Source organism: Tetrao urogallus, assembly GCF_951394365.1.
Source record: "Tetrao urogallus genome assembly, chromosome: 15".
NCBI lineage: Eukaryota > Metazoa > Chordata > Aves > Galliformes > Phasianidae > Tetrao > Tetrao urogallus.
In genome coordinates this window covers 2787221-2813323 of record NC_136828.1, presented here as the reverse complement: position 1 = coordinate 2813323, position 26103 = coordinate 2787221, and the positions used below count along the sequence as shown (strand labels likewise).

General features: G+C 49.1%; 1 protein-coding gene across 2 annotated transcripts; it reads right to left on the bottom strand.

Moving 5' to 3' along the window:
- Positions 1–6172: 6172 nt before the first annotated feature.
- Positions 6173–22858, bottom strand: LUC7L (LUC7 like; the record flags this gene model as incomplete). Of its 2 annotated transcripts, none has more annotated exons than XM_079542846.1 (10): positions 6173–6314; positions 8987–9151; positions 10042–10071; positions 13032–13120; positions 13948–14124; positions 14552–14695; positions 15382–15492; positions 16185–16283; positions 21115–21209; positions 22798–22858. In XM_079542846.1, the coding sequence occupies 10 exons, from the start codon at positions 22856–22858 to the stop codon at positions 6173–6175; spliced, it is 1113 nt and encodes a 370-aa protein (XP_079398972.1). The 2 variants fall into 2 exon arrangements, with proteins under 2 accessions (XP_079398972.1, XP_079398973.1); XM_079542847.1 differs by having other exon boundaries at positions 6173–6305.
- Positions 22859–26103: the final 3245 nt, after the last annotated feature.

The window sequence follows — 26103 nt, the reverse complement described above, 5'->3', positions numbered from 1 at the left end:
ATGGGTTCTATGCTGAATGGCCTGGCTGCTCGTGCTGGTCCTCTTGATGAAGAACACCAAAAGCTCCCTTTGCTGAAAAGCCTTCTGACACTTCCTGCCGATGGCAGCCTGATGCCAGGTGGGACAGGTGAAAGGAAACACTCGTGGCCCTCATTTTCCAGCACAAAGATGTGCCCTGGTGCAATGAGCACATGAGAGAGAGAAACAAACACCAGCACATTCTGCTGCGTAGGAGCAGAACAAAACCATTGAGCACAATCCCAAAGCAGTGCTGCAGCCCAGCCCTACAGCAGGCAGGAGAGCAAATACTTTCCTCTTTGTAGGAATGCATGCATTTAGACTAAAACTGGGCAAATTTCATTCCACGACAGTGGAAGAAGAGCTAACAACTGCTACTTTAGTTTCTCCTGCTATCTCTCATGATCTATAATTAATGAAATGTCCCTCTTCCTCCAAATCGTCAAATTGCTTTTCTTCAGCTCGAGTCAAAAGAACTCTCTGCAGGACAGGGTTGGACTCCTGCAAAGGGCAGGGGCTGCAGCAAGCAGATCCTCACCCACCCCACCAGCCCCCTATTGCAGCAGCCTGGAATTCCAAATTCACAGCCCCGAACCCACAGCACTCAGCCCAAATGCTCAAAAGAAGAGGCCGTGGTAAATGAGAAATGGCAAATACAAGTCAGAGGAGGATGAGCAGACAAAGAACTCCTTGCCCTCTCAGGAGCACGTATAATGCCATTGGTGATTTCCACGGCAAACTGTTAAGCTCTGCCAGCTCAGTACTGGGAGCTGCAGTTACAGCAACAAAGGGGTTCTGTGCTATTTATCTTCTAAAAGGGGAAAAGGGAAAGCCCCTCGTTGGCTACAGAAGCCTGTAGCATTGCCCACAACAATAAGAAACAACTCCAGACAGTTTTCAGGCCTCTCTCAGACAGTGCTTCTTTAAAAAAAAAAAAACAGCAGAAGAAAGAACAAACACCGCATTCCAGCAGCCTTGGAAAAAGCTGCATGACCACGTTATAACAAGTTCTATCTGAGCAAATAAACATGACAACCCAGCCAACTTTCCATGACTGCACTGTGACAGCCGTGTGCCCAAATCTGCCACCTCAACAACTGATTCCTCAGCAGAAAGGAACTTCAAGTCAGCACCGGTGTGAGTGCAGAGCCCTTGGCCTTTCAGCTCCCATAAGGAGGGGCTCACTGCTGTAGGGCTGCAGAGATCCCAGGAGGAAACAGAGCAGCAAGGAGAGACCCCAGGAAAAGCCCTCACCTCACCAGGGCGGCTCACACAGGCATCCAGGGGCAGAGACAGCGAGCCCAGTGGGATGGAGCACAGGGAAGGAGCAAAGGAGCAGGGAAAAACAGCTCAGCACAGCAGGAGGGGATGGCCGGGTCAGGCCCCCAGCCAACTGCTGCATGCACTGGGCCCTCAGGGCTGTAGCTACGAAGCATTCGTACCCAAGCACTCTGGCATTTATTCTGCTACAGCACATCAAGTACAAGATCTCTCTCCAGGCCATTGAATCCAGGCTGCGCAACACCATGCAAATTCAATTAAATCAATAATGTAGGAGCTGTGTCCTCCTCCAGAGCCCTCACTCCAAAGACCTCATCTGCCCTTCCCAGCACCTGAGAGAACTCGTCGAGGCCGTCGGATCCCAACCTGCTGCAGCACACAGTCGGCAGGACGAGCAACGAAGGAGAGAAAGCAGTGGCTGCAGTGAGCAGAGCATTGATTTGCTGGCACCGCAGGGAGCCGGCCCATCTGTGGGGTCAAAGTACGAGGCCACAGCCATGGGCTGAGCAAATGATTTACTGGAGGGGAGCAACAGCAGCTTCTGCCATTGTGGTGCTGGGGAAGAGGGCAGGAGTCGGTGAGGTGATCTTCCTGCTCTGAGCTGGGAGCAGCAGCTCACCCTCCTTGGCACTGCGGTGATGCTGCTGGTCACAGCTTGAGTGCAGCCCTTAAAACACTGCTGCCCATGAGGCAGGAAGCCAGAAAACTGCTGGGGCGCAGCAGAGTGCGTCCAGCACCTGTGACTCTTCCTGCAGCGTGCGATGAAACTGGGCTGCTTCTCTGCCCAGCCCCAAACGGGCACCATCTTAACTCCAAAGGCACACTTCTGGGAGGCATCACAAACCACACCACTGTCATCCAGACTGGGATGAGAACAAGAAAAAAAAAAAAGTAGTAATTATACTGCCAGCCCCAGCAATTCCCCTTCTATTGCAGCAGTGACCCTGATTACAAAGCTCTCTGTGCCTTTAAACCAGTTCCTTTCTCTCTTCTTTCAGGATCTGAACACTGCCCTTCGCTCCCCTGCCAGAGCATATGGAGGGCCAGAACAATGACACGAGGGTTCAAACAATGCAGAAATCCCACTGTCTGCAGTGCCAAAGTACGTGCTGGCAGCACATGAAACAGTCTGATCTCTGAGCAACAAAGCAGTCTGCTAATCAGTTTAATTGGAGACAAGCAGAAAACGATAGTGTGCGTTTCGGGTGACTTTTCTGTCCTCTAGCAGCCGACATTTTGTCTCCCATTGGTAGAGGGCACAGAATACTTCCCTGGGGGCTTTGATGCACCCAGAAGCTTGCAACGAAATACACAGCAACAGGATCACGTGCTGCTGCAGCATTAACACTGCTGCGTGTGCTGGGTCTGCTGGCCAGCATCGGCTCTGCTCAGGGACAGGAGGCCTCACCTGAGACACTGCACGAAAAGGACTTCCTAGGAAAGGAAAGAATTACAGACCGCACACGACATAGCTGATAATTACAAATAATTACGAGCAGTTCCAGTGAGGCACTCTCTGAGCTCTGAAGGCTGTTTGCTCCTGCAGCCCAGCAAGAGGAGGAACCAAACAAACGCCTTTCCTGTCCCACAGAACAATGGTGCTTCCAGGTTCTGCCGTGTAACTCACCTTCATGGGGCACTGAATCTCCTCTTCTACAGCACAGCTTTGCAGATTTGATCTGCATTAAACCAGTGCAACTTGTGCAGCAAGCTGCCCGTGCCAAGCTGCAGCCAAACCAAAGGGACAGACTATCATTACCAGTCAGCTGGGGCAGAGAACTGCACAAAGTAGGATGTATGGAGACAGGAGCCATTTAAGTGCATTGGTGCCATGGAAGGTTTAACTCATTTTCCACCCATAAAATGCCCAAGCACAGACCTAATTGCACTAATCTCACAAGACGATGCTTCTTCCTGGAAATTCTCTAGCAATACATCATACCCAGATTTGACGTTCAGTGTGTTCACATGTTTTACAGAGTGCTGGAGTCAGATTATGACCGGTCCTTTTAGGAACACAAATACAGCATTTGCTTTGGGGGTTTGTTTGTTTGTTTCAAATTTGTGTCAGCCAAAATAGCTGAAACCCCACCCTGTAATCCCTGATGACAAAACAGCTCGCAAACACTGCCCTGCATAAGATGCAACATCCCCACTGTGGCTGCCTCCTAGCAGCTGACTGCGGTGTGATGTGTGCAGCACTGCAGCAAGCTCACTGGGCAGTCACCTGCTGCTCCACAATGGCAATGCGTCACTTTTTGGGCCCTTTCTGTTCAGTTCTACTTACATCAGCATCCAGCCAAGAGGAACTAACACTGAAGATTTCCCCCGACTGAGATTTTCCTCTCTGAATAAGCTCAGAGCACTCTGAAGCTTATGCTCCTGCGGGGTCATCTGCAGCCCACAGCTCTTTCTTGACAAAGCCACAGCCCCGGCGTGCACACAGAGCTGCCACAAACTGACCGTCCCTTCTGGCTCTGGGGCACCTCCTGTGATCTTTATGGCCTTTGTAAAGATGCCATCTGCAACCCAGAGTTAGAAGGGACCTCTGAAGGCCATCTGGTTTGACTCCACTGCAACACACAGGGATAGCACAGCTAGGTCAGGTTGCCCAGGGCCTGATCCAGCCTTGCTTTGAAAGCCTCCAGGGATGAGGCATCAACCACATCACTGGGCAACCTGCTGCAGTGCCTCACCACCCTCACTGTGAAAGATCAGTTCCTTATATCCAACAGAGATCTACCCTCTGATGAAAAGCAGCACCAACACTGCAAAGCCACACCGATTACAGGTTACGTCAGCAATAATAACCAAGCAACAGAAACACAAGCAGTTTATCAGCAGCCCGGGATCAAAGCCACCCACCCTCACCCACTGCTGCAGATCCCTTGCGAGCCATGCGAGCCTGTGGGGTCAGCCCCATCCCACTGCAGCTTCCCAGCCTGCGTCAGAGCCTCAGCAACATCCCCGAGCTGCCAGAGATTTCAGATTAGGGGAGATCTCCAGGCACAGAAGCTGTTTAGAACACACTGCAGTCATTTCATGCACGTTTATTGAAAAGACAAAAAGAAAGGGCATTTTTAAGTTGAGAGCTCACTCCGCAGATCTCAATTAACCCACAGGTCACACATTCCTTGCTGCCCACTGGTTCCCTCCCGTTGCTGATAAGCAAGGCACGTGGTGGCATGAAGTAATGGCCTTCTTCCACCTGCTGCTGTCACCATCAGCTATTGCCAGTAGAGACCCGTTTCTTCCCTCGGGGTTGAATCCATTTTTCTTTCCCCCTGTTTTACAGCACACACAGACGGAAGCCCACGGCTCCCACACGGCTCAGACACGCTCAGCCCCGCGGAGACACGCAGCTTCCAGCCCGGGATCAGGGCCGGGTACCGGGAGCAGCTCTAGCTGCAGCTCCCCAGGCCGCCCCTCTGCTGGGGGTCTGGGGCGGGGATCCGGGCGGCACCGAGCGCCGTGCGGGCAGCGCTCACCGCTTCCTCCCGCTAAGGCCGAGCGCGGCACCGCGGCCGGCACCGGTCCTTCCGAGCCGCGCTCCGCCAAGCCCCACAGCACACCGGGAGAGCGACAGCCGGCCTGGTGCCGCCCCCGTGGGCGCCGGGTTCCGCCGCGCAGCTCCGGAACGCCGTGCAGCGCCATTCCCCACCGCGGCCCCGAGGCCCCGCGCTCCGCACTCACCGCGCCGCCGCCGCCGCCGCCGTCACTTCCGCCTCCATTCCCCGCACGGCGTCCGCCGGAAGTGACGTCACGGGGCGGAGCGCGCTCCCGCGGGCGCCCTGAGGAGGGCGGGGACTCCCTCCGCCCTGAGGCGGAGGCGGGGCACAAACGCGGCTTTAAGGCGAGCGCGGCGCGGGGCTGCAGCGCGTTCAGTGCGGCACGGCGAGCGCCGGGTCGTCCTGGCGTGCGGTACGGAGTGGAGCCGCGGCGCAGTGGGGACGGCGGGCCCCGGGAGCGAAGCGTTTATAGAGAAAGGAGCGCGCACGGCGGGGCGGGAGGCGCGGCGCCAAGCCGGTAGCGCCCGCTGTGCCCCGCACCGCTCGGGTAACGCGGCTACGGGCCGCCTCTCTGCTGGGAAAGAAAGGCGGGCGGGAGGCCCCGGCTGCGGGATGCGGCCCGTCCCGCCCGGCTGTGCGCTCGCAGCCAGCGCAGCCCCGCGCCCAGCCGCTGCCCCCAGCCGTTCCGCAGCGCTGAGTCAGAAAAGCCCAGCGCCGAGCTGCTTTCTGACTGCGGTGCGCACTACATATGCGCAATTTCTTTTCTTTTCCCAGTTATACCGGGAACAGACTTAGAAATGTGCTCCGGTCGTTCTGTCCCCAGCACAAAGACGAACAGCTGACGGGGGACGCGAGGGCCAAACAGCACCTGGGACAGCAAGGCGCTGCTCAGGAGGTGTAAAAACGAGGTGGCTAAACACTGAAAGGAGGAAAGCAAGCTTTTCAATTCAACACGTACAAGCAAAGAAAAAGACATGAATCCAATCAGAAGCAACGCTACTGCTGTTCTCAAATACCGACTGTGAAAAGAGGGAGGGAGGTCTCATGAAAAGGGCCCAAGTGTTAACAGCACAGGTTTCCAACCACAGCACCATCTGCCCTGCTCATCGCAGCACCACAAACACAGCACGTGAGCCTCCCACCTGGATTGAAAACGAGCCGTCAGATTTATTGATTCCTACTAAAACAAAATCCTGTTAAACAGTACGGGACTGGGTGTCTCTACAAACTCACAGCTATCTGCCAAACAATAAAAATTCCAAACTACAAAAGATGAGTCGTATTCAGTAAATATAAATGGGAAATTTAGCCTTTGTGTAGAATGTTTATCGGACTATTTACAGTGCAACACCGATCGTTTGAGTTCAGATCTCGCCAGCTTCTCTCTCCTCTGATCTCTTGGAACGAGATTTGCCATTTGTGCTCTCGTGCCGCCTCTCAGAAGAGCTCTTCTCTTTCCTCTCTCTGTCTCGTGACTTCTCTCTTGAAGATCGATCCCTAGAAGATCTGAAGTACAAAGTAAACCATCGCTATATGCTTCAGAAGAAAGTATTTACATAGAATGCACATAAAAATGGCAAAATCTTTGCTAATGGGGCCACGCTGTAACAGGTTTCTTATAGAAGTGTGCCTGGGTACTGCAGTGTCAGGAGTAGTGCCACCCAAGATGGAAACTCTGGCCCCTCTACAAGCTTTTATGTAAGAGAACACAGTTTTGCAGCACTGACTGCACTGTGCAGCCTCTGTCAGTCCCTCAAGGTGTTCCCTGCGCCCCTGCTTAGTTTACTGGGCCATACTAAAGCACTTCCAATCTTTTTCTCATCATCATTTGTGTCTTTTACAGTGTTTTGCTTACGCTCTAAGCTAGTGGCCTTCTGCTCAACTGCTTTAAATGCCAACAGTATTCTTTGCATTCAAAGGCTTGAAAGGCTCAGTCCTGGGCTTTTGTCACTTTGCATCTTGACAAGCGCAGTCTTTAACATCCTGGGTTCAAAGTCAGGATGACACAGGTTTTTATTCAGAAACCACAGCAGGGACAAATCTTTTTACAGCCTGCCCAAATGAGAGCTGCAGATTTGCAGCAGCGCTTTGCTGTCAGCCCACTCAGAATGAAGCAGAGGGTGTCATACTAGGTCCAATTTTAGAAAGTTTTTATGCTGTATGATTCATGCCAACTGTAAATCCATCAGTCAGTCAGCTTATCAACTAGGTGCTGGCCCGTCGCTGTCTCAAGCAGCCCATGGCCCTTCAGAACTAGGCAGAGCTTTCAGAGATCCTGCACAGCACACTGTTTTCTAGAGCTCAGTGTGCAGGTCCCTCTGCAGTCATAAGCAAAAGACCAGGTGGGTACCTTATGGATTCCAGCCTCCACTCAGGCGGATTCTAATCTTTGGAACTATTGCACAGTTATATTGAAACCTTACAGCCCTCTATATCACATCACATGTCGCTTTCATTACCATTTGTGCCATTTAAGCACAAGACAGAAGACAACACAAGCCTGTCTCATCTGATCAACTCTTTTCCCATCCCCACGCTGCCTGTTGCCCACAGCTCTCTTACCCTAAGACCTCCAAGTGAGCCTTCAGACCAGCAGAACCAGAACATACATTTCATGAATTCTCAGAGTAAAAACAGAAGCTACACTTTCAGGGATTAGGATTAGGGTTTCTCATTCACTTTTTGTTTCTTAAAATTGTCTCACCTCTCCCCAGTTCTCAGTAATTTTGTGGGAATATGTCAGCTAGCCAATCCACCTGCAGCTTCAACAGGCTGATCTGAATGTGTTCAAGGTTTTCAAAGTAATCCCTTACCTGCTCTTTAGTAATAGTTATTACAGGGTCTTCCTCACTTCCTAATTGTCCAAACTTCTTTTCTTTTTTTTTCCATGTTCAAGACAGATTTAAAAAAGGACTTTAGTATCTCAGCCATTGGAGTATCAACAGTATTTACAGCCCCCCCTCCCAACAGTTATTAACAGACATATCTTTTTCAGACCATTATCCCCCTCCCATCAAGTGTCTTGAAAACCTCTTCTTACCCTTTAGCTCAAGTGACAAAATACACAACAGTAGGTTCGTTTCTAGAAGCGTATTCTAGTGGTGGTCCCTAATCAGATGAGACACTGCTGAAGCACTCATCTATTAACTGACAGCACTAAAATAAAGGCTAGATCTAACTTCAGCAAACACTTGGTTATATACTTGCCCCCAGGCTTAGAAAGGTTGCAGGGAAATGCAATGTTTCATTTCAGTCTTGCTAATACAACTACATATATAGGCTTGCTTCATCTTTCCTCCAACACAGTGGGTGTTTTGCTAAGTCTCAGAAGAGAGACTATAGGATTTCTCTTTGGTGACAGCAGAATGGTATACTCCTCATTACAGCTGTCTTTCTCCCCCCTCAACAGAAATTTCTAATAACTGTCTCTTAACCTGCTGTCTCATTACCCTAACAGAAGACTTCCCTTAGTTCCCAAATCATTCTACTACACTTCTATTCCCCATGCCACTGAGAGCAAGAAGCTGGGAAGCAGAAGAAAACCACAGAAATGTAATGCCAAAACTGCCTCTGTTACTTGGCTTTTACACATCTGGGGAGACTGTGTGTGTGCCAGCAGGCCTTTGAGCTGCTGCTTATGCAGTTTCTCAAGGCTCAGCACTGCAGATCAGAGAATGACAGTTCTAACTCCTAGACTCTGCTCTTAAGCTCGGACCTGACTGTACAGTTACTGCTCTCACAGAATCATAGAATGGCCTGGGTTGAAAAGGACTACAATGCTCATCCAATTCCAGGGTTGGAACTGCTGTGTGCAGGTCGCCAACCAGCAGCCCAGGCTGCCCAGAGCCACATCCAGCCTGGCCTTGAATGCCTGCAGGGCTGGGGCATCCACAGCCTCCTTGGGCAACCTGTTTCAGTGCCTCACCACCCTCTGAGCGAAAAACTTCCTCCTCATATCCAACCTAAACCTTCCCTGTCTCAGTTTAAGACCATAAACATATCAAAGCATCTACAAACTGCCCCTGGGAAACACTGCTTTGGCTCAGGACCCAGTACAGGACACTGTAGCTCCCAGCTTGAGAAAGTGGTGGTAGTTCCACCCACTCTAAGGGATCAGAGGAGGCTCACCTACGTCGGGGACTCCCCTTTTCAGAGGCACTCACGTGAGGAATACGTACTTGTGTTTGGAACTCCTGTCTCTGGAGCCCCGGCGGTGGCCTCTGCTGTGGCTGCGGGAGCGGCTCCGGTGGCGCCTGTGTCGGTCGCGGGACCTGGAGCGGGACTTCCGCCGCTCACGGGACGCCGACCTCGAGCGCCTTCGCCTCCTGTCCCGAGACCGGGATCTGCAGAGGGCACAGACTGCCTCAGATTCAAGAGACAGGCCAGTGCGCTGGGTCTGCAACCCCGTGCCCACCTCTCAGACCTTCCAGACTAACAGGAATCCAGAGCATCGGCCCCCGCCCCCTTCCCTGCCAACACAGAAGGCAAATCACCAGCAGGGCGAAGAGGCTCATCGCTGGCCTCACGCTACCAACAGGACCCCAAAGGGTCAATTCAAGTCGCTGGGAAGCTTATGAAAAAATCACTCCTGCTGCTGATATGTTGATGCCCAGAGCACAGCTTACCAACTGTGACACAGGCCTCGCTTAGGCTGAAGCAGTCAGTCATATGTGAAACTGCCATAACCTCTACGGCAGCCTGCCAAAGAGAGCATCCCCCATGTGAAAACACTGCACTTTCAAAGCAGGTTTGCTTCCATCTGCTCTAGAAACCAAATAAAGGGTGCCAACATCTATGTAAAACAGTAGAGGAGATCCAGGTACACAATCACTTATAGAATGTTGTCACACCATCAAGGCAAGCTCTTCACAGAGATGGGAGCTTTAGTAACACATCTCTGTATTTTTACACCTGAGGTATTATACTAACAGGTACATTTCATACTTTAGAACTATCAAAGCATGTGAGACATTTATTGGCAAAGACATTGAGAGCATTCTTAGGCCGGCAGTGCAGAGCACAGCTCCCTTTCTCTGGCTGGGCAGCCCACTCCTGCCTTGCAGCTCAGCTGCTGACATTCAGCTGCACAGTACTGCAGAAGGGCCCAAGCAGAAGCTCCCATTTCTTTCAGGGAGCACAACGAGAAGACTGAGGCACAGCACCAACTCCATTTACAAGTCCTCAGTAACTACATAAAAACACAAACAGGCATTTGGGAGCACTTCACACTCACCTTCGACGATCTCTATTCCTCGATCCAGACCTAGAAGGAAGAAGACAGTTAAGTGAGAGAAGGTATGGCAGGTTTTTATGTTTCTTTCCCCCAACAAACAACCCATTCACCCCTGCAGTTCTCAAAGGGAGCAACACTAACACAGTAATTAAGATGTCAGTTTAAAAAGCTTGCCAAAAAGCCTAAAAACATCAGCTTCAGTTGCAGAGGGGAGGAGGACAGGGGAAGGTTGTGTCACAGACTTGTCAAAAAAGCAAAGAACAGGACAGAAGCACCAGTCCCAGCAGAGCTCGTTGGGACAGCTTGTTGACTCCACAAAGAGCTTTCTGTGAAGCAGGAAAGATCTACCATCCACACCCACTCTGTTAATACAGTATTACAATGCACCTTTCTAACTTCAAATTTACCCTCCGTGGTCTAACATCAGCTAGATGAACACTGTCATGAAAAAGTGCCACTCTCCAGCCAGTGTGGGATAGGCACTGAACAGTGTTCTCATTTTGGTTCCTTTGAGGTGGCTGCACATTTAAAAAAAGAAATGGTTTTAATAAAGGAAAAATGCAGTGTTTTCTCTCTGATCACAAGGATTTAACAATCAGTGGAAATTTCCATCAGTTATTTTTTTCCTGCTTAGGAAAGATGAGCTGGAAAGAAAAGAAAAGAAAAAGAGGAAGCAAATGTGAATAACTGTTACTGAACAGTAGCAGAGATAGACTGGAAATTCTTCACCCCAGATTATATAAATCAAATTGAGAAGAATCATCCAGGCCTCATTCATTCTCACATCTCCACGGCACGCTCAGCTTAACAGCATGCCAGCTTCCCAGATAATTACAGTCTGAAGAGATCACTGAGTCACCAGCAACACCAAATGACACAGGACTGTCTTTATTTGCCACTATGGGTGACAACCCAGTTCACTCATTTCTTTATGGAAATCAGCTCATTTGACAGATGAATTAAGTTATGGCTTTGCAAGCCCGTCTACAGGCTTCCGTGGCATGACACAGTGCCTGTAAGTCACCAAGACTTCTCAGAGTCAGGTGGCATTGTTCCCCTTACTGGATATCAGCACAGAGATGCTGCACATGAAGATGTGGCAGTCAGAGTTACGAAGGATCATTTTTTAAGTGGTTCTTTAAGTGTCAAGAGACTGCTTCTCAAGCAGAGCTTAAGTCAGTTGAAGTCACTGATGTGTTTTTGATGGAGAAACACCCCTGTAAGCATGGCAACGCGCAGCACCCAGAGCAGTGGGTACTTAGAAATCAAGAAACCTGAGCTCTCGTCCCAGCATCCACTGGGAAAACTGTTTTCCTTCTTTGGGTCAAGTTCTCATTTCAGAGAAGAAAACTGACCTCCTCTATATGTCACTCCTGGCTCCACAATGTGGTTTTCTTTAGCATCTGAATAGAAGAGCACAGAGGTGCCTCCATACAGAGTGAGGGCAAAGGCAGGCCACAATCTTTAACTAGTGCAAAATACCAAACCAGCAAGAACTCCGACCCCAGGCCAACTCAACACAGTTCTTGCTCTGACACCAGGCAACCCACAGCAAGAGGGAACCTTTATAAAACACACTAACTGGAGAATGCACAACAATTTGGGGCTCATACCTTCACAAATCACTGAAACCACTAAGCCACAGACCACAGGAAGCCAAGCTGCCTCAGTTCTGGTACTTGTTTGCAAGCATTTCCAGAAATGTATATCCAGGGGCACACTGTGGTCATGCATCCCACGCACCTTGCAGCCAGATGGCTGAAATACTCTTCAGCTGACATCGAAAAAGAGCTTTCCACAGACAGCAAAGTGGCTCTTTAGATTCACAAAGGACAAGACTGTGAGGAGAAACATAGCACGTGACTGGGGAAGTGCTGTAACAAGAAGAACAGCACTCCTTCCTACTCAGCCACTTCCTTTGCATGACCAGGGCAAACAACCACCCTCTTCACACCACGCTGTTTAACTCAGTCACTCACGCACACGGAAGAATTTGTTTTTCCAGTTTAGCTGGAAGGAGGCTTGTCATGAGAATACCAACACTGCAGCCACTCTGTATGGGAATGTGCCTGAACCACTGATCAAGCACCTGGGGAAAGGGCCAGTCAGCCCAGGGAGCACAGGTGAAGGCAATTCAGCTGTGTGATGGGAAGGGCTGGAGCCTGGCTGCACCTCTCTTAGACCTTATTTAAAAGCTGACTGCCTCTGAGGAAGGATCTCTTTATGGAAAGCCCTCCTTGGTGGAGTTTTCCTCTGTGAACCTGGAATCTTCTGATACAAGTAAGCAATCTTCTTCTCTTATAGCACCTTTCTATTGTGCTGATCCTTTGGTCACTGCATCTCTGGTGAAACACCTTTTCCCATCCCACTGATCTGTCCAATTGCTACACAGTCCCACAGCTCAAGGATTATACACACGTGAGCAGAAAGTGACACACGTGGCAATGAACATCAGAAACAGCCACTCCTTGGGATTCCTCTGAGCAGAACAGCTTGAGGATGTCCTGGGAAGTGTTCTCCAAAACTGTGCCAGAAGTGCCTTGCTGTTACTGTAGAAAACTTTCTGAATAAGACAGGCAGCTTCCCATCTGGCTCACAGATACTGGCTTCACTCTGTTGTCACCTCCTAGCCTCGAACCAAGGAAGGCTGTCCCAGGAATTCTGGTATTAGTAGAGCTATTTGAGCATTCATGTTAAGTCTTCCCATTTGGGTGCACTCAGTGAAGTCACTTCATCCAGACTCCAAAGAGACAGGGACGAGACCAATAAAAGCCTGAAGTCTCTTCTGAGCTTCTGTTTTCAGACAGAGGAGGTTACAATTACTCTGATGCGGGGATTTTGTGCATTATTTTTAATTGAATGCCAAGGTGCCCACACAGCATCCACAGCACATCCAACAGCTGATGCAGCAACAGCTGCTGATTTCCTGCAGTAAGAAATCTGATTATTTCAAAACCAGCTTCACAAAACAGTTGCCAGCTTTCACTCACCGCCTGCCCATCCTCTCCTCTCGTTCCCTCTCTTCTCTCCGCCTCAAACGATCCTGGTTTCTCTTCTCTTGCTTTTCTGCCACTGTTTTCTAGAAAAAAAAGTTCACATCATACCTCAGTATAAGTAGCATGTCAGACACATCTGCAGGGAGCTTACTCAGGCAGTAAGATAAAGAACAGTTTCACTGCATTCTTTGTGCTAGCCAAGATCTTTATCAAGGTTCACTGTCAACTTCACTGACAAACACTGGCACAAGAAACGTCACTCCACGCACCTGTTTTGGGCACCTGTGCTGTAAGAAATGAGTCTGCATGCTGTGAGCCTAGGGGCTGTCCCACCACACTTAGAAAGCACACAACAGAACAGTGCAGTAGCCCAGTGTCAATGATCAGTGAAGGCACTGACCTCAACACAAACAAAAACTGCACAGGAACCACAACTCTTACTCAAGGAGGTGAAGGGTTCCAGTTTGCAAGCATGGCCAACAGAGCAATTCCATTACAAACCCTTCCAGAAAACTTCAACACTTCAGCTGCTGCAGACCTTAATCACTGACAGCACTGTATGAAACTCCAGTTAAAGCACTTCACTGAAGGAAACCAAAGTGCCCTCCGATAGACAGAAATGAAGCAAAGGGTGACAAATTTCAGCCAAACCAATGGAAAAGACCATTGGTGCAGTCATATGCAAGGAAGGAATTACAGCAGTGGTCTAATTCTAATTGAAGTTTTTCCATTACACAGAAACTGCAGAACAGAACCCAAGATAGGACTAAGCATTTGAAGTTTCAGGGGTTCTGACATCAGAAACTTCTGGGCTTATATAAGCATTCTGCAAAGAATTCTGTATGAACTTACTGTATGTACTGAATACCTTCAGAACTACAAGGAGAAGGTTTAAAACAGACAAGATTACCCTCAGCTGATCCAGTTTCTCACGAATCTGAATGAAACCCAAGTGTAATTTGCCTCCAAAGTGGTCAGCAAGACGCCGGTCATTGTCATGGAGACCAAGATATGCTGAACAGACTTCACACACACGCAGCTTTTGCTGTTGGAAGCTGGATGCAGGCATTGAATTTCGGTATTCTTCCTGAAGGGAGACAAAAAACAACAACAAAAATAACAGGCAAGTGTCAATTGTGACCTCCAGGGAAAGTCCTGCAAAGAACTGCCCTGATGCTTTCAAGGATCATTAAAAGCACCCTCAATACAAAGGAGGTACCATGCAAAACACCGTGAGCACAGCTAACCTGACATTCTATCCCTGCAGGTAACTGAGCACCGACCAGGTATTTCAGAACTGCCACCTCCCCAGTCATCTCTCTTCACCAGATAAGAGTTTCTACAAAGCTTTTCTTCACTTATCACACTACCCTGCCAGCTGCTTGCTGATACATTGCTGGCACTGAAAGAGGAGGTGCTAGTGAAATAGAAAACGAGGTAGGAACCACCCCGGTGTCTGTCACGGACTCAGCCCAACTCAATCACCTACTACACATCATTGGACAAGGCCATACCTCTGCCTCTTTCTTTTTTGCTCGGACTTTTTCCACTTCCATCAGGATCTTCTGAGACTCATCAACATTCCCTTCAGCTCCCAGCTGTTCAGCTTTAGCTAGGAGTTTTCCAATGTCTTCGTTCAGTTCGTGCACCTTCTCTGCCTAAAGAAAACAGTTGTTTTTTGTTTCGTTTCTTTACAAAACAGAGAAAAAAATCTTGCAAAAGACTGCAGGGCAACTTCTCCTTTTTCCCTTAGAAAACTAAAAACACCTACTGTTTTGTGTAAGCTGTTGTTATAGAAGACCACAAAACTTCAGAAGTCTCAACAAAAAAGGACTGGTGTGCCCAGTACAGGCAGCGCAGTCACAGACAGCGAAGGGAGAAAATATACATGGACAGGACATCAGCAGCTCTGCTGCAAACAGTGGCACATTCCTGGCTTACAGGACAGGAGACACAACAAATCCAGCTTCAGAAATGTTTTGTGTTGTCCCACTGAAAGAAGTTCCCAAAGAGGAAACCACAGGACCATTTGCTACATGGAAAGACGATGATTACAAGATGGATTTACTATTTTAAGCTGCCACACGAACACTGAATAGGAGGGAAAACCTATATATATATATCATAGCCACAATTAAGCAATATATTTTAGAGTTGATATTTTATCTTACTATTGCCCTTGGAACCAAGAAGTTTATCACAAGAACAGCCAGAGCAGCATTTGAAGGTGATGGCTCAAATGCACAAAGTCTTTATTGAGCGTAACTTCCAGAATCGAGCAACAGCAGAACATCAGTGCTCTTGCACAGACTTTCAGAACAAAGGCTAAAGGAGAGGACCATACCTTGGCAGACACTTCAGCACTGATCTCTTCCTGTGTCTCAGCCAGGCGCTTTTTGGCCAGTTCTGTTCTCCTGTCACACTCGGCAATGAAGGACTCCAGGTGATCCATAGCCTGCACGTTCAAACAACTGTCAGTCCACATGCTCTGTGCCAGAGCGACAGCCAGCAGCTAGGGGTGCAATCCACAACGACACAGTGCACAGCCAACCTCAAAAATGGGCACAAAGGATGCTCTGCAGAAGTAAAATTCGATCCCTGCCCCTAAGTCTGTCATGTACAGCTCTGCACTGCAACTTCCAGTGGGTGAGCAACAGATGCAAGCATAAAAAGCATTGCATGAAACGAGAAGGCAAAATGTTCTTCCACTTGATTTGTTTCACCACAGAAAGCTAAACGTGGCCAAAAGCAAAACGACTGAGCAAAAGCTTGTAACATTCGTTCTCCTGCTGGGACAGGCCACCAGGTTACAATGACCTGCTACAGAGCAGCAGGTGTGGGATCTCTGGAGGTCCTTTCCAACCCCTACAATTCTGTGATTCTGTGTGATTCTGTGATGCAAGGAATGCCCAAAGAGCCTCCCAGCTAGCTGCACTGGTTTGGTTACAAGAGTCAGAATTAATTTTGCAATTTAAAGTCAGCATCAAGATGATGTTTGGGAAGGGGCAGGACATTTTTGCCACATCAAATAACGTGATTAGCTGAAACACCCACAATAGAACACCCAGTTCTATGGGTCAGCCAATGATTTCAAGAGGCAGTTTCCATAAAAACCAACAAAACCAAACAAAACACCCCCATACTTACATCCAGCTCAAAAAACAGATCTCTCTCTTTACTTGCAATCTCATAATCTGCTCTCAGTGCCAAGTCATGGATCTTTGTGCACTCTCCCAGGTCCATTCTCTGTTTAAAAGGAAAATATATGTAAGAAAACTCCATTATGGCAATGAGCTGAAAATATCTAACTCTTGACAAGTTTATCATATCAAAATAAAACTTCTTTGGGAAGAAGAGCTTCTTCTTAACCTATCAGTAACAGAACTAGCCAGAAGAATCACGTTTGCTAGAACCACTTCTCTAGGAATCCTTCCAACAATATCAAAGTACCTCAAATACTTCAAGTCCAGACCCACTCCTGCTTCAGGTCACAGCATGGCCTTGGAAATTGCTGGGACGGAGCTGGGAAGGCACAGCAAGCTACAGCAGGAGCTCCTTCAACAGACACCAAATACAAACACCTCCTTTTTAGAAGCTACAACACAGCAAACACACAGCTGTGTGCCTTAGGTTTAAAGCTCACACAGAAGAGTGTATCTGTATCAGAAAGAGCCTTGATGGCATACTGAAAGACAGCAAACCATAGAACACAGATGGGATGCCTCCTAGCAAGGGCAAGGGGATTTACAGTAAGCAGGGGTACGGCCAGTAGGAAAGCACAGTGCCATGCTCAGATGCAGCAGATCCTAACTCTGCAGTTAGCCCTTCCTGCTTTCAGCTACTGCTGGGACTTTAAACCCACCAGTTCAATGCTGATTTCTCTGCATCAGGTCATTTTGATGTCTCTATCTAATGACAGACTCCACGAGAGCATCTCCTTTCCTGGAAAACCCTGACTTGCACGCTGCTATTCACTTCCATTGCAGATAATGCTATTTAAATCTGGTTGGTTTCCCAACTCTAGTAGCTAATGGCCAAGTAACTGAATTATGCTCTCAAAATGTGGAAATTGCATTTGTATGCTATCAATATGTAAAGGAGAACATTCCTCTATTCTTAAAATAGAAAAGAGCACACCATTTCTGAAAGTCAAAACAACAAAAGGCCTGAGTGTGGGCCACAGGCAGCAGCACAAGCAGCAGGGTACGTGCCGGCTCACAAGGAACATCCCAGCACCATTCCTCTTCTCTCCTGGCCATCAGCATCAAGGAGAAAAACCTAGACAGAACTGCAGGAAAAGCTAAATACAGCTCCACTGGGATCAGCACAGAACCCACCAGCATCACCCCAAAGCAAAGCTGGGGATTGCCAAGGACAGGTTATGAAGCAGTGCGTTCCAACAGCAGCAATGGACATGCTGAGAATGAAGCAAAGCCATCAAAGCTCCACCAGGTAATGCTTGGGTTTTCAGCAGTTATCTGCATTGTTAACTCCTTTCATAATTCAAGATGACTTGTCACTATTTAATCTCACTCATTTCACTCACATTTACCAAAAACAGGAGGCACTGACAGCAGGCTCAGATCCTGCATTCAGGAACAGCATTGTGAGCTCTAATGGTGGGTATTTAATGCCTACAAAAAACAGTTGTTCCAGTACTTTTAGAGCTTAATAACGTTCATCTTCAGGCAAAACTCTTGAAGAAATGCTGAAGAGCTACTGGAATTTTTACCATAAGAAAAACTTAGTAAGCATCAGAGCATTACACGAGTTAATTTTTTTATTTTTATCGTTATTCTACCGCAATCTCTTTACAATATAGGGAGAAAGAGCAACGCTCCACAGGATTGTTACAGATCATAGGTTATCTCCTGTGAACTCTCCTGGCAAGCTGAGCCACTCACTCCACTTCAGAGAAGGGGCTCCAGCAGAAGGCTTCAGCAGAGCCACCGTGTTCTGTATTCCTCTCACTCTTTGCTAAAAGGCAGCAAGTCTCTCAGTCTCTTCTGCCAGGGAAAACGCCCAGGTTTCATTGGCATACAAACCTCAAGTCTTCCTTCAAATCCTTCGACGTGATCTCTATGCACGGAGATTTCCTCATGGATCGCTCACCTCAGGTGAGATCACTACTAGCCTTTCTGTTTCAAAGACTCCTCTTGTCTCACCAGGGAGGCCTGGCACCAAATACTCAGACTTTCTAGCAGGGGCTGTGACTTGCTCCAATCAATACCCATGGTTGGTCTGTGGCACAGATACTTAAGATGGTAGAGCCTGAGTAAAGCCTTAACTCCCCACTCAGACACAGACCAAACGTGTTCAGATGTCAGTGGTAACAAATCCCCCTTGTGTTTGCTGCACAACCCACTTCCTGAGGTCTCCTCTGAGTACCACTGCTAAACTGTTAATTCACCAGTCTCCTTCCATGAGGAACATTCCTCAGATGTAATCATGGCTCTAGTGATTTGCCCAGCCAAAAAAACAGGAGCACAGATACTCACAAAGTAATCCTGCAACCTACAGGTTTCAGCTCTCTCACCTCCCGCTGGGGGACACAGTAACTTCCTTGAATACAATTTCCAAGTACTGTTCTACCTGCACAGCTTCTGGGCTCATCCGTCCACTCATCAGCAGAGACAGAAATCACAGAATGTGCTGCAGTACTTCCACAAGCAGCAAAGCACCTACTGCTCCCTGCAAAGCTCCCTGCAGGCCACTAACCACCTCCACACCAAGTCTCTCCTGGCACCTGGCTACAAGAAACACCAACTTGCATTCTCCCAGGAATTGTCCTTCTTTCCCATGGAGACCAAAAAGAAAACCAGGGTAATGAAAAGTTCAGATGGAAAAAAAATAGCAGTAATCACAAGAATATGCCAAATAACACTACAGCCCTCACCCCCAGGCACACTGGCCCACTTGAACAAAGCAAATGCATCTTCTGCAGCTGTCAGGAACATTCCAGAATGTTCCCCAAAATCTGGGTTTTTCCTACCCTACACCTGAAGGTCAGTGAGGGGGATGTGATGGTATCTCACTGAGCACTGCTACTGACCAGATCCAGTTCCCTGCTCATCTCCAACCAGCCTCCCACTAAGAAACAGCTGCATACACGAAGGATGCAGCAGTAACAATGCCTTCAGGAGAAAGGATGCACCGCAATTGTTACCAGAAAGCTCAGAACATCTGCTGGAAGTTGCCAAGGAGCTCCAAGGTCCTGACTTTTTCAATAACACACATCCAGAGATGGATGTCACCCCATTCAGTTAAGGCTGATTCACCCATCAGCTCCTTCATTACCAGAGCACCATAAGATGCCAGTAGACCTGTCTGGACGCACAATGAAAGCCTGCGTGATTCATTCTGTGCTGGCAGCACTGACAGCTGAACTGCTGATCCTGTTCCAGACCTGGCTTGTTCTCTCCATACAGACCTGTGGCACCAATGCATTTTCTCACTCCCAAGAATCTACTGTTAGTGGTGCACAGAGCTCCTCAACCACTTCAAGGCCACCACAACATCATTTGGGTGATCCACGAGAACACGTGTGTAGCAGCAGTCCTCCTTGCTCCTGGGTGCTTCTCCAACCCAGGACATTCAGAACACACTTCAAACCCCAGGCTTCCTCCGTGCCTCATCACCAGCTGCAAACAGTCCCTCACACTGCTTCGTTCAACCCCTTCAAATCACCATCAGCTTTCTGCTGGAAAAATGCTGGAAGAGCAGAAGGCACCACACGTCTTCAAACCACACCTAGGCTCCAAAAACCTGCTAAGAGTCTCACGTTCAAAAAACTCTACCCTAACCCACCTTGGTTCACACGAAGAATGGAAGAATGAGCAGAAGTGATCTCAGAAGCTTTGAAAATCTGAAGCAGAAGTGAGGTGACACGGAAACTGATGCAGCGATAGAAAATACACCTGAGCTTCCAAATTTGGCCCTGCATCCCTTAGGACGCTTTGAAAACACAAAGATTTGCGTTCCATTCTTCCAGACTTACCCTAAATGGCAGCAACAGCCATTTAGAAGTGAAGTCTGCCTGCTCAGAGCCAAGGCAGTGCTTGGTAAAGCTCTCCCTGGCAGCACTGCCGTGCCACCCTGCCACCACAGCAGTGTAATACCAGCCCTTCCCTCTGCTGGGAACCCACGTGTCAAACCCAGCTCGTGAAATGACACAATAAAGGGCTATAAACAAGGACTGCAGTTAAAAATAAAAACCTGGTTAAGTGGATGGACAACATGAAACGTCACAGCATTTAGAGACAAACAGTGTTATTCATCTCCATCCTGCAATTAAGCAATGCAATAATTACCAAAGTCCTACATTCTTTTCTTTTGAAAGCTGGATTGCATCTTTCATCCGGGCACTGAATCGGATTCTTACTGCACAACATCTTGTTGTTACCACATCACCTTCTGCTCTCACAGAGAACATCTGAGCCAAGCCTCTGAAACGTGGCCAGCTGTATCCCCAGAGGGCACCAGTGAAGGAAACTGTTCCAGCTGTTTGAAAGCAGTCAGGCAGAGCAACATACCTCTCACACCAACAAAATAAAGACAAAGCTGGCCTGAGCTGTAACCCGCCATTATATGCCAACCCTTTATGATGAAAAAGCTGAAATTCCACTGGGAGAATATCACCTGCTTTACAAAAGGAGACTGAAAAGCTCTGAGGATTGAGGGTTATTGCAGCTCGTGAGGTTTGCCAAGCTGAAGATGCAGCGCACTGCAGCACCCAGGACAGCAGGCTGGCTCCCCTAGGCTCCGATCCCACGACCCCCACAGGACGAGCTTCACATCCTAATTACCACAAGCTGTCAAAACAGAAATAAGCTTGCAACTTCACATCAGCTGTGATAGAAAAAGCAGTGTGGATGAATTCAGAGTACACCTGACTGTAATGGTTCCAAAGACAGTATGGAACCTGAGATGAAAATGGCTGGCTGTTCCAATGGCAAGGGAAGTCTGACATTTCCCAGGCTGCATCTGCTAGAAGGTACTTTGGGTGGCACAGAGAAGCCCTGAAGAGCTGTGCCAACTTCTGCCTTACCAGAATTCCTTATTCCAGAGGAATACTTACTGTTCCTGCCAGGATATCATGAGGACAGCAATCCAGGAGGTGGCTCTTGCAGACACGATCGTCTGTAAACTTCACCCTTTGCCTGGTTTCATCTCCTGAAATTCATTTGTGGTTTTAAATAAGGAGACATTAGAACACTGACAGGAGAACAGAAATGTCGGTATGATCACTTCACCTCAATATGCAGATTAAAATACTTGGTGTTCCTGCTCCCCAGGATTACTTGGAGGGTGACAGGATATTCTGGAAAACTTGTAGTTGGCAGCAAATGCCATTTTAGCATTTATTCATCGTACACCATGTTAAACACAGTGTTGGCGAGCCAAATAATGTCCAAGGCCTGTCATCCATATAAAGAGACTGCACAGCCCAAAGAGGAAAAGGAGACAGACAGTCTGGCTCAGAGCCAACGCTTTTGGTTGTTTTATCCCCCCTTTTGTTTTGCCATAATGAAGGGGCAGGAGATACTGAAACCCAAGCTAGCAGAGGGCCACGAATCACAAAATAAGGCTGTGCTGGGCAGTTGGGTTTGACTGTTCGTTTGTTTTCTTTTTATAGGCAACTGCTACTTGTTAATCTGATGATTAAGACATCAGTCCATTTGGTCTCAATACCAAGTCTGCAGTGTGTTTTCCAAGGCCGTGAAATGCTGCATCTCGTAGGTCTCGGCCCGGAGCACGAAGCGCACTTCCCACCCTCCTCCCGCCCTCAGGAGACATTTTACACTCAGGAGCCACTTCAACAAGACAGTATCAGAAAAGCAAAAAAGAAAATAAAAAATAAAAAAGAAACAAAGTTAGTCAATACACACTGCGAGCTCCAACATATACTATACCCATCTGCATTCTTCAAGACCTCAGCTGCAGAATTTTATGCCCACTGTTGAAAAGTTTTAAAGGAAAAGCTTTCTTGCCCACACCTGCAGTAAGGAAGTCAGGGGAACGATACATAAAAGTAAAGGCAAAGTGGTAATGGTATGTGACAGTTTTAAAGCTAAGCTGTGTATACGACACAGGTGTGTAGTACTCAATAGGAATAGGGTTTGCAAGCATCCAGGAATTGTGTCTACTGAAAATGGTTTTTCTTTCTTTCTTTCTAAACTACACTTTTAAAGTTACTGGTGGGGAGGGAAAAAAAAAAAAAAAAAAAAGCAAACACTTTTTTTGGGTTTTTTTTTTTCTTTTTTTTTTTTTGTTATAACAGCTTTAAAAATTGGTTGTGACTCACGGCTCGATGAACATGAGGCTTTTCTGCAACTCCCTTGCAGATTGATGTAGGCAGGCAAAGATACACTGAACCTTTATAAATAAAATAGAGGGGCCACAATTGTTCAGTTTGTATGAAATAAAATATATGGGAAGCAATTCAACAGCAACTCAATACACGAAAAGAGAGAAAGGCACTTATTCACTTACGAAACAAAGTGCAAAGGACCTGAGCAGCCCCGCTACGAGGCGGATCGGAGCGCTCGGGCGATACGAACCGCAGCGCTCCGCACGGCGGGGCACCTACCTACCGCTGCGACCCGACGGGCACGGCGGGCAGGGCGGGGCGGGGCGAGGCGGCCACCCCCCCCGCGGCCCCCAGCCCCGACGCCGGCCCGAGGGCCGCGGGCGGAGGCGGACCGGGCCCCACTCGGCCGCCAGGCCGCGGTTCCTGCAGGCCCCGCCCGCCCCTACTCACCGTCCCGGGCCGTGCCCATCAGCTGGTCCAGCAGGGCCCGCATCTGCGCCTGGGCCGACATGGCGGGCGCGGGGCCGCGGGGCGCGGCGGGAGGGAAGGAGGGAGGGAGGAGGGCGGCGGCGGCGGCCTCAACGGCGGCTCCGACCTCGGCCTCGGCGGCGGCGACGCACGACAAGCGCTGGGCGGAAGTGGCCCCTCCCGGCGGCGCGCGGCATGCTGGGACGTGTAGTTCTGCGGGGGGCGGGGAATGCGGGCTGGGCCGTGCTGGGCTGCACCAGGACAGGCCGCGCCAGCCCCTGCCAGGACATGTTGGGCTGCACCAGGACAGGCCGCGCCAGCCCCTGCCAGGCCATGCTGGGCTGCACCAGGACAAGCCATGCCAGCCCCTGCCAGGCCATGCTGGGCTGCACCAGGACAGGCCGCGCCAGCCCCTGCCAGGCCATGCTGAGCTGCACCAAGACAAGCCATGCCAGCCCCTGCCAGGGCATGCTGGGCTGCACCAGGACAGATTGTGCCAACCCCTGCCAGGTCATGCTAAGCTATACCAGACCAGGCCAATCTCTGCCAGGCCATAGTGAGCACTGCTGGGCCATACGCTGAACCTGAACGTGTACAAGGCCGTGCTGAGCCTTTCAAGCTGCACCAACCTGTGCCAGGTCTCACTGAGCTGCACCATGCTGTCCGGCTCTACTAGGTCAAGTGAGGCCAGGCTGGGCCTCACCAATCCCTGCTAGGCTGTGCTGAGCTGTTTCAGGCCGGGCTGTGCCAGTCCCTGTCAGACCTTCTCAAGCTGCACCAACCTGGGCCAGGCCCTTCCACGCCATACCAAGCCCTGTGAGGCTGTGCCAGTCCCTGCCAGGCTATACTGAGCACTGCTAGATCATGCTGTAGCAGCCTGTGCCATGCTGTGCTGAACCATGTCAGGCCCCTTTAAGCTGTACCAACCTGTGTGTGGGATTCTCCTGGAAAGGCATGCTGGAGAAAGGGAAAGGCATAATTGGGTGAAAGGTAGAAAACAGGACTAGGCAAAGGTCTGGTTACAGTTTTCTGCCTAGTAGTCCTATTCACCCTTTTGTTGCATGGCCTGCAGCAGTTATGTCACTGGGGAACAGATAAACCTGACTCTGTCCCTCCAGTCATGGCCTAGCTAATGCCAAGAGCCTGAGTCAGCCCCAACTTGGTGGGTTACTGGCAAGTGTGTGGCTTGATTATATGAAACAAAATGGTGCTAGACTGAATCAGGACCACAAAATGATGCTCACAGCTATGGCTCCGTGCCTCTAGGATGAAATAAAGAAGTGCAGCTAACTCCTGTAGGACCCAGGGGAGGCTTTCCTTCCTCTTTCATGAGGCAAGCCTAGCACAGCTTATCGGACTAACCCCATTTAGCAGAAGCAGTGTGCTTCACTGTAGTGATTAAGTAACAAACTCAGCAGAGATCAAATGCTAGCAGATTATAAAACAGTGCAGGGACCACTATGGAGTAGGATCCCCTCCTAGATGGACTGAGAGCCCCACACCGTTAGCACCAATATCTGAACCAACCAGTGAACATCAGGTCGTGTTATCGTCCCTAAGAATATCTTGAAATCTCTCTTCTTGCCGGGGGCATTGGTTACAGACCTCTCTCAAGGAATTTGGTCTAATCCTATGCCTTGGGGGAATTGCTGGACTCCATTACTTGGTAATTCATGGAAAACCAAAAGTACACATCCTGCTCACACCCCCTCCCCTTTACCATGTTAGTTGTTGTATGCTTTGCCAAGATCCTATGCTTGTTTGTGTATGTTTGGAATTGTTATCCGTTGAGTGTTTGTCAACTGAGATTCTAAATGCCATCCAGAGGATAGAAACCCTGCACAAAGAACAGAAGAAGGTGGGGAAGAGGAAAAGCATGATATGTTTGGTCCCAGGAGCATGTCTGTCTGTCATGGGCTCAACAGGAGCGGGCACAGCAGCCTAACCCCAATTGTGAAATGGTGTTTAAAGAACTTAGTGCTGAATTAGACAAAACTAAAGTATCTCTGCTTACTGAGGAACTTAAACAGGAGAAACAGAAAAGTCAGGACTATAAAGCTGGAGCTGATAGGCAGAGAAGTGCAGTCTGTTTGGAAACTACAAACAGCGATTTACAATTGGAATTAGAAGCAGTGAGACGGGAAGAGGAGAATCTAAAGGGCTCTTGCTGAATCTGAAACTCAGGAAAGAAAGTCACAAGAGGAGTTGAAATTAATTATATCGCAGATGTCCACCACCCCTAACCCTTCTAAGAATCAGAATCTGGTGTCTGGTGCCTTCCCTGAGACATGCATGGTGATATCTGGGACTCTAGCAGTGACAAGAGACCTCCCCGTACAACCACAGTCTGACCCATTGAAAAGATGGAAATAGGGACTAAGGCAGGTGAAAATGACCAGCCTGGACACATTATCACCACTACCAGAGCAATTCCTTGGTCCCTGGCTGAGCTAGCCAAATTACAAGAGAAATACTACAGGAGACTGCAGGAATCAGACTGAATATCTTTGTAGGGTGTCTTTGACAGGAGGAGATAAAATTATGTTAAGTGATATATGGAAGCCAGTGGGTTTTGTGGTTTTGTGGTCCTTTCCTTTCCTGGTCCTTTCCTTTAGTGGCATCTTTCTCAATATGAAACCAGGACAAGAAAATCACTCTCTGACCGCCCATGCAGCGTACTGGGCAGGAGGAATTGAGCCACAGGACTGGGTTTACCCATTGGTCATATGAACAGCCATCTTTTCAGACCTCAGGTCATCTGCCTGGTCAAAAAGCTGCCTGTATTCAGGCCGTGTACCAACAAGGACTGGTAGCTGAGTCTCCTATGCTGGCTCCCATCAATCCTGACCGACTCACTCCCCTGCTCCGAGGTCTCCTTCATAGTGTCAAGATAAGGGAGAGGACCTTATGAGTTTCGATGGACCTGAACCAAAAACCTCGATGCCCCAAGCTGTCTCAATCCCTACTGAGCTGCATCAATCTGTACCAGGCTCTACCAGGCCATACTGGGCTGGGCCAGGCCATGGTACCAGACTGCGCCAGGCCGTGCCAAACCGTGCCATTCTGTGCCAAGCTGTGCCAGGCTGTGCATCGCAGGCAGCGGTGGCAGCGGGTGACATCAGGTGGCAGATCGAAGGCTGCCCGTGGCTTATCAGCTCCTGCTGGCTGTGTTTGCCCAGCGGTGCCTGGGCGGGACCTGCTGCCCCCCCCAGTGCTGCCAGCAGGGGAGCGTGGGGAGGGATGGCAGCACGGTGGGGCATGGCTGGGGCTCGGATCCCAGCTTTGCCC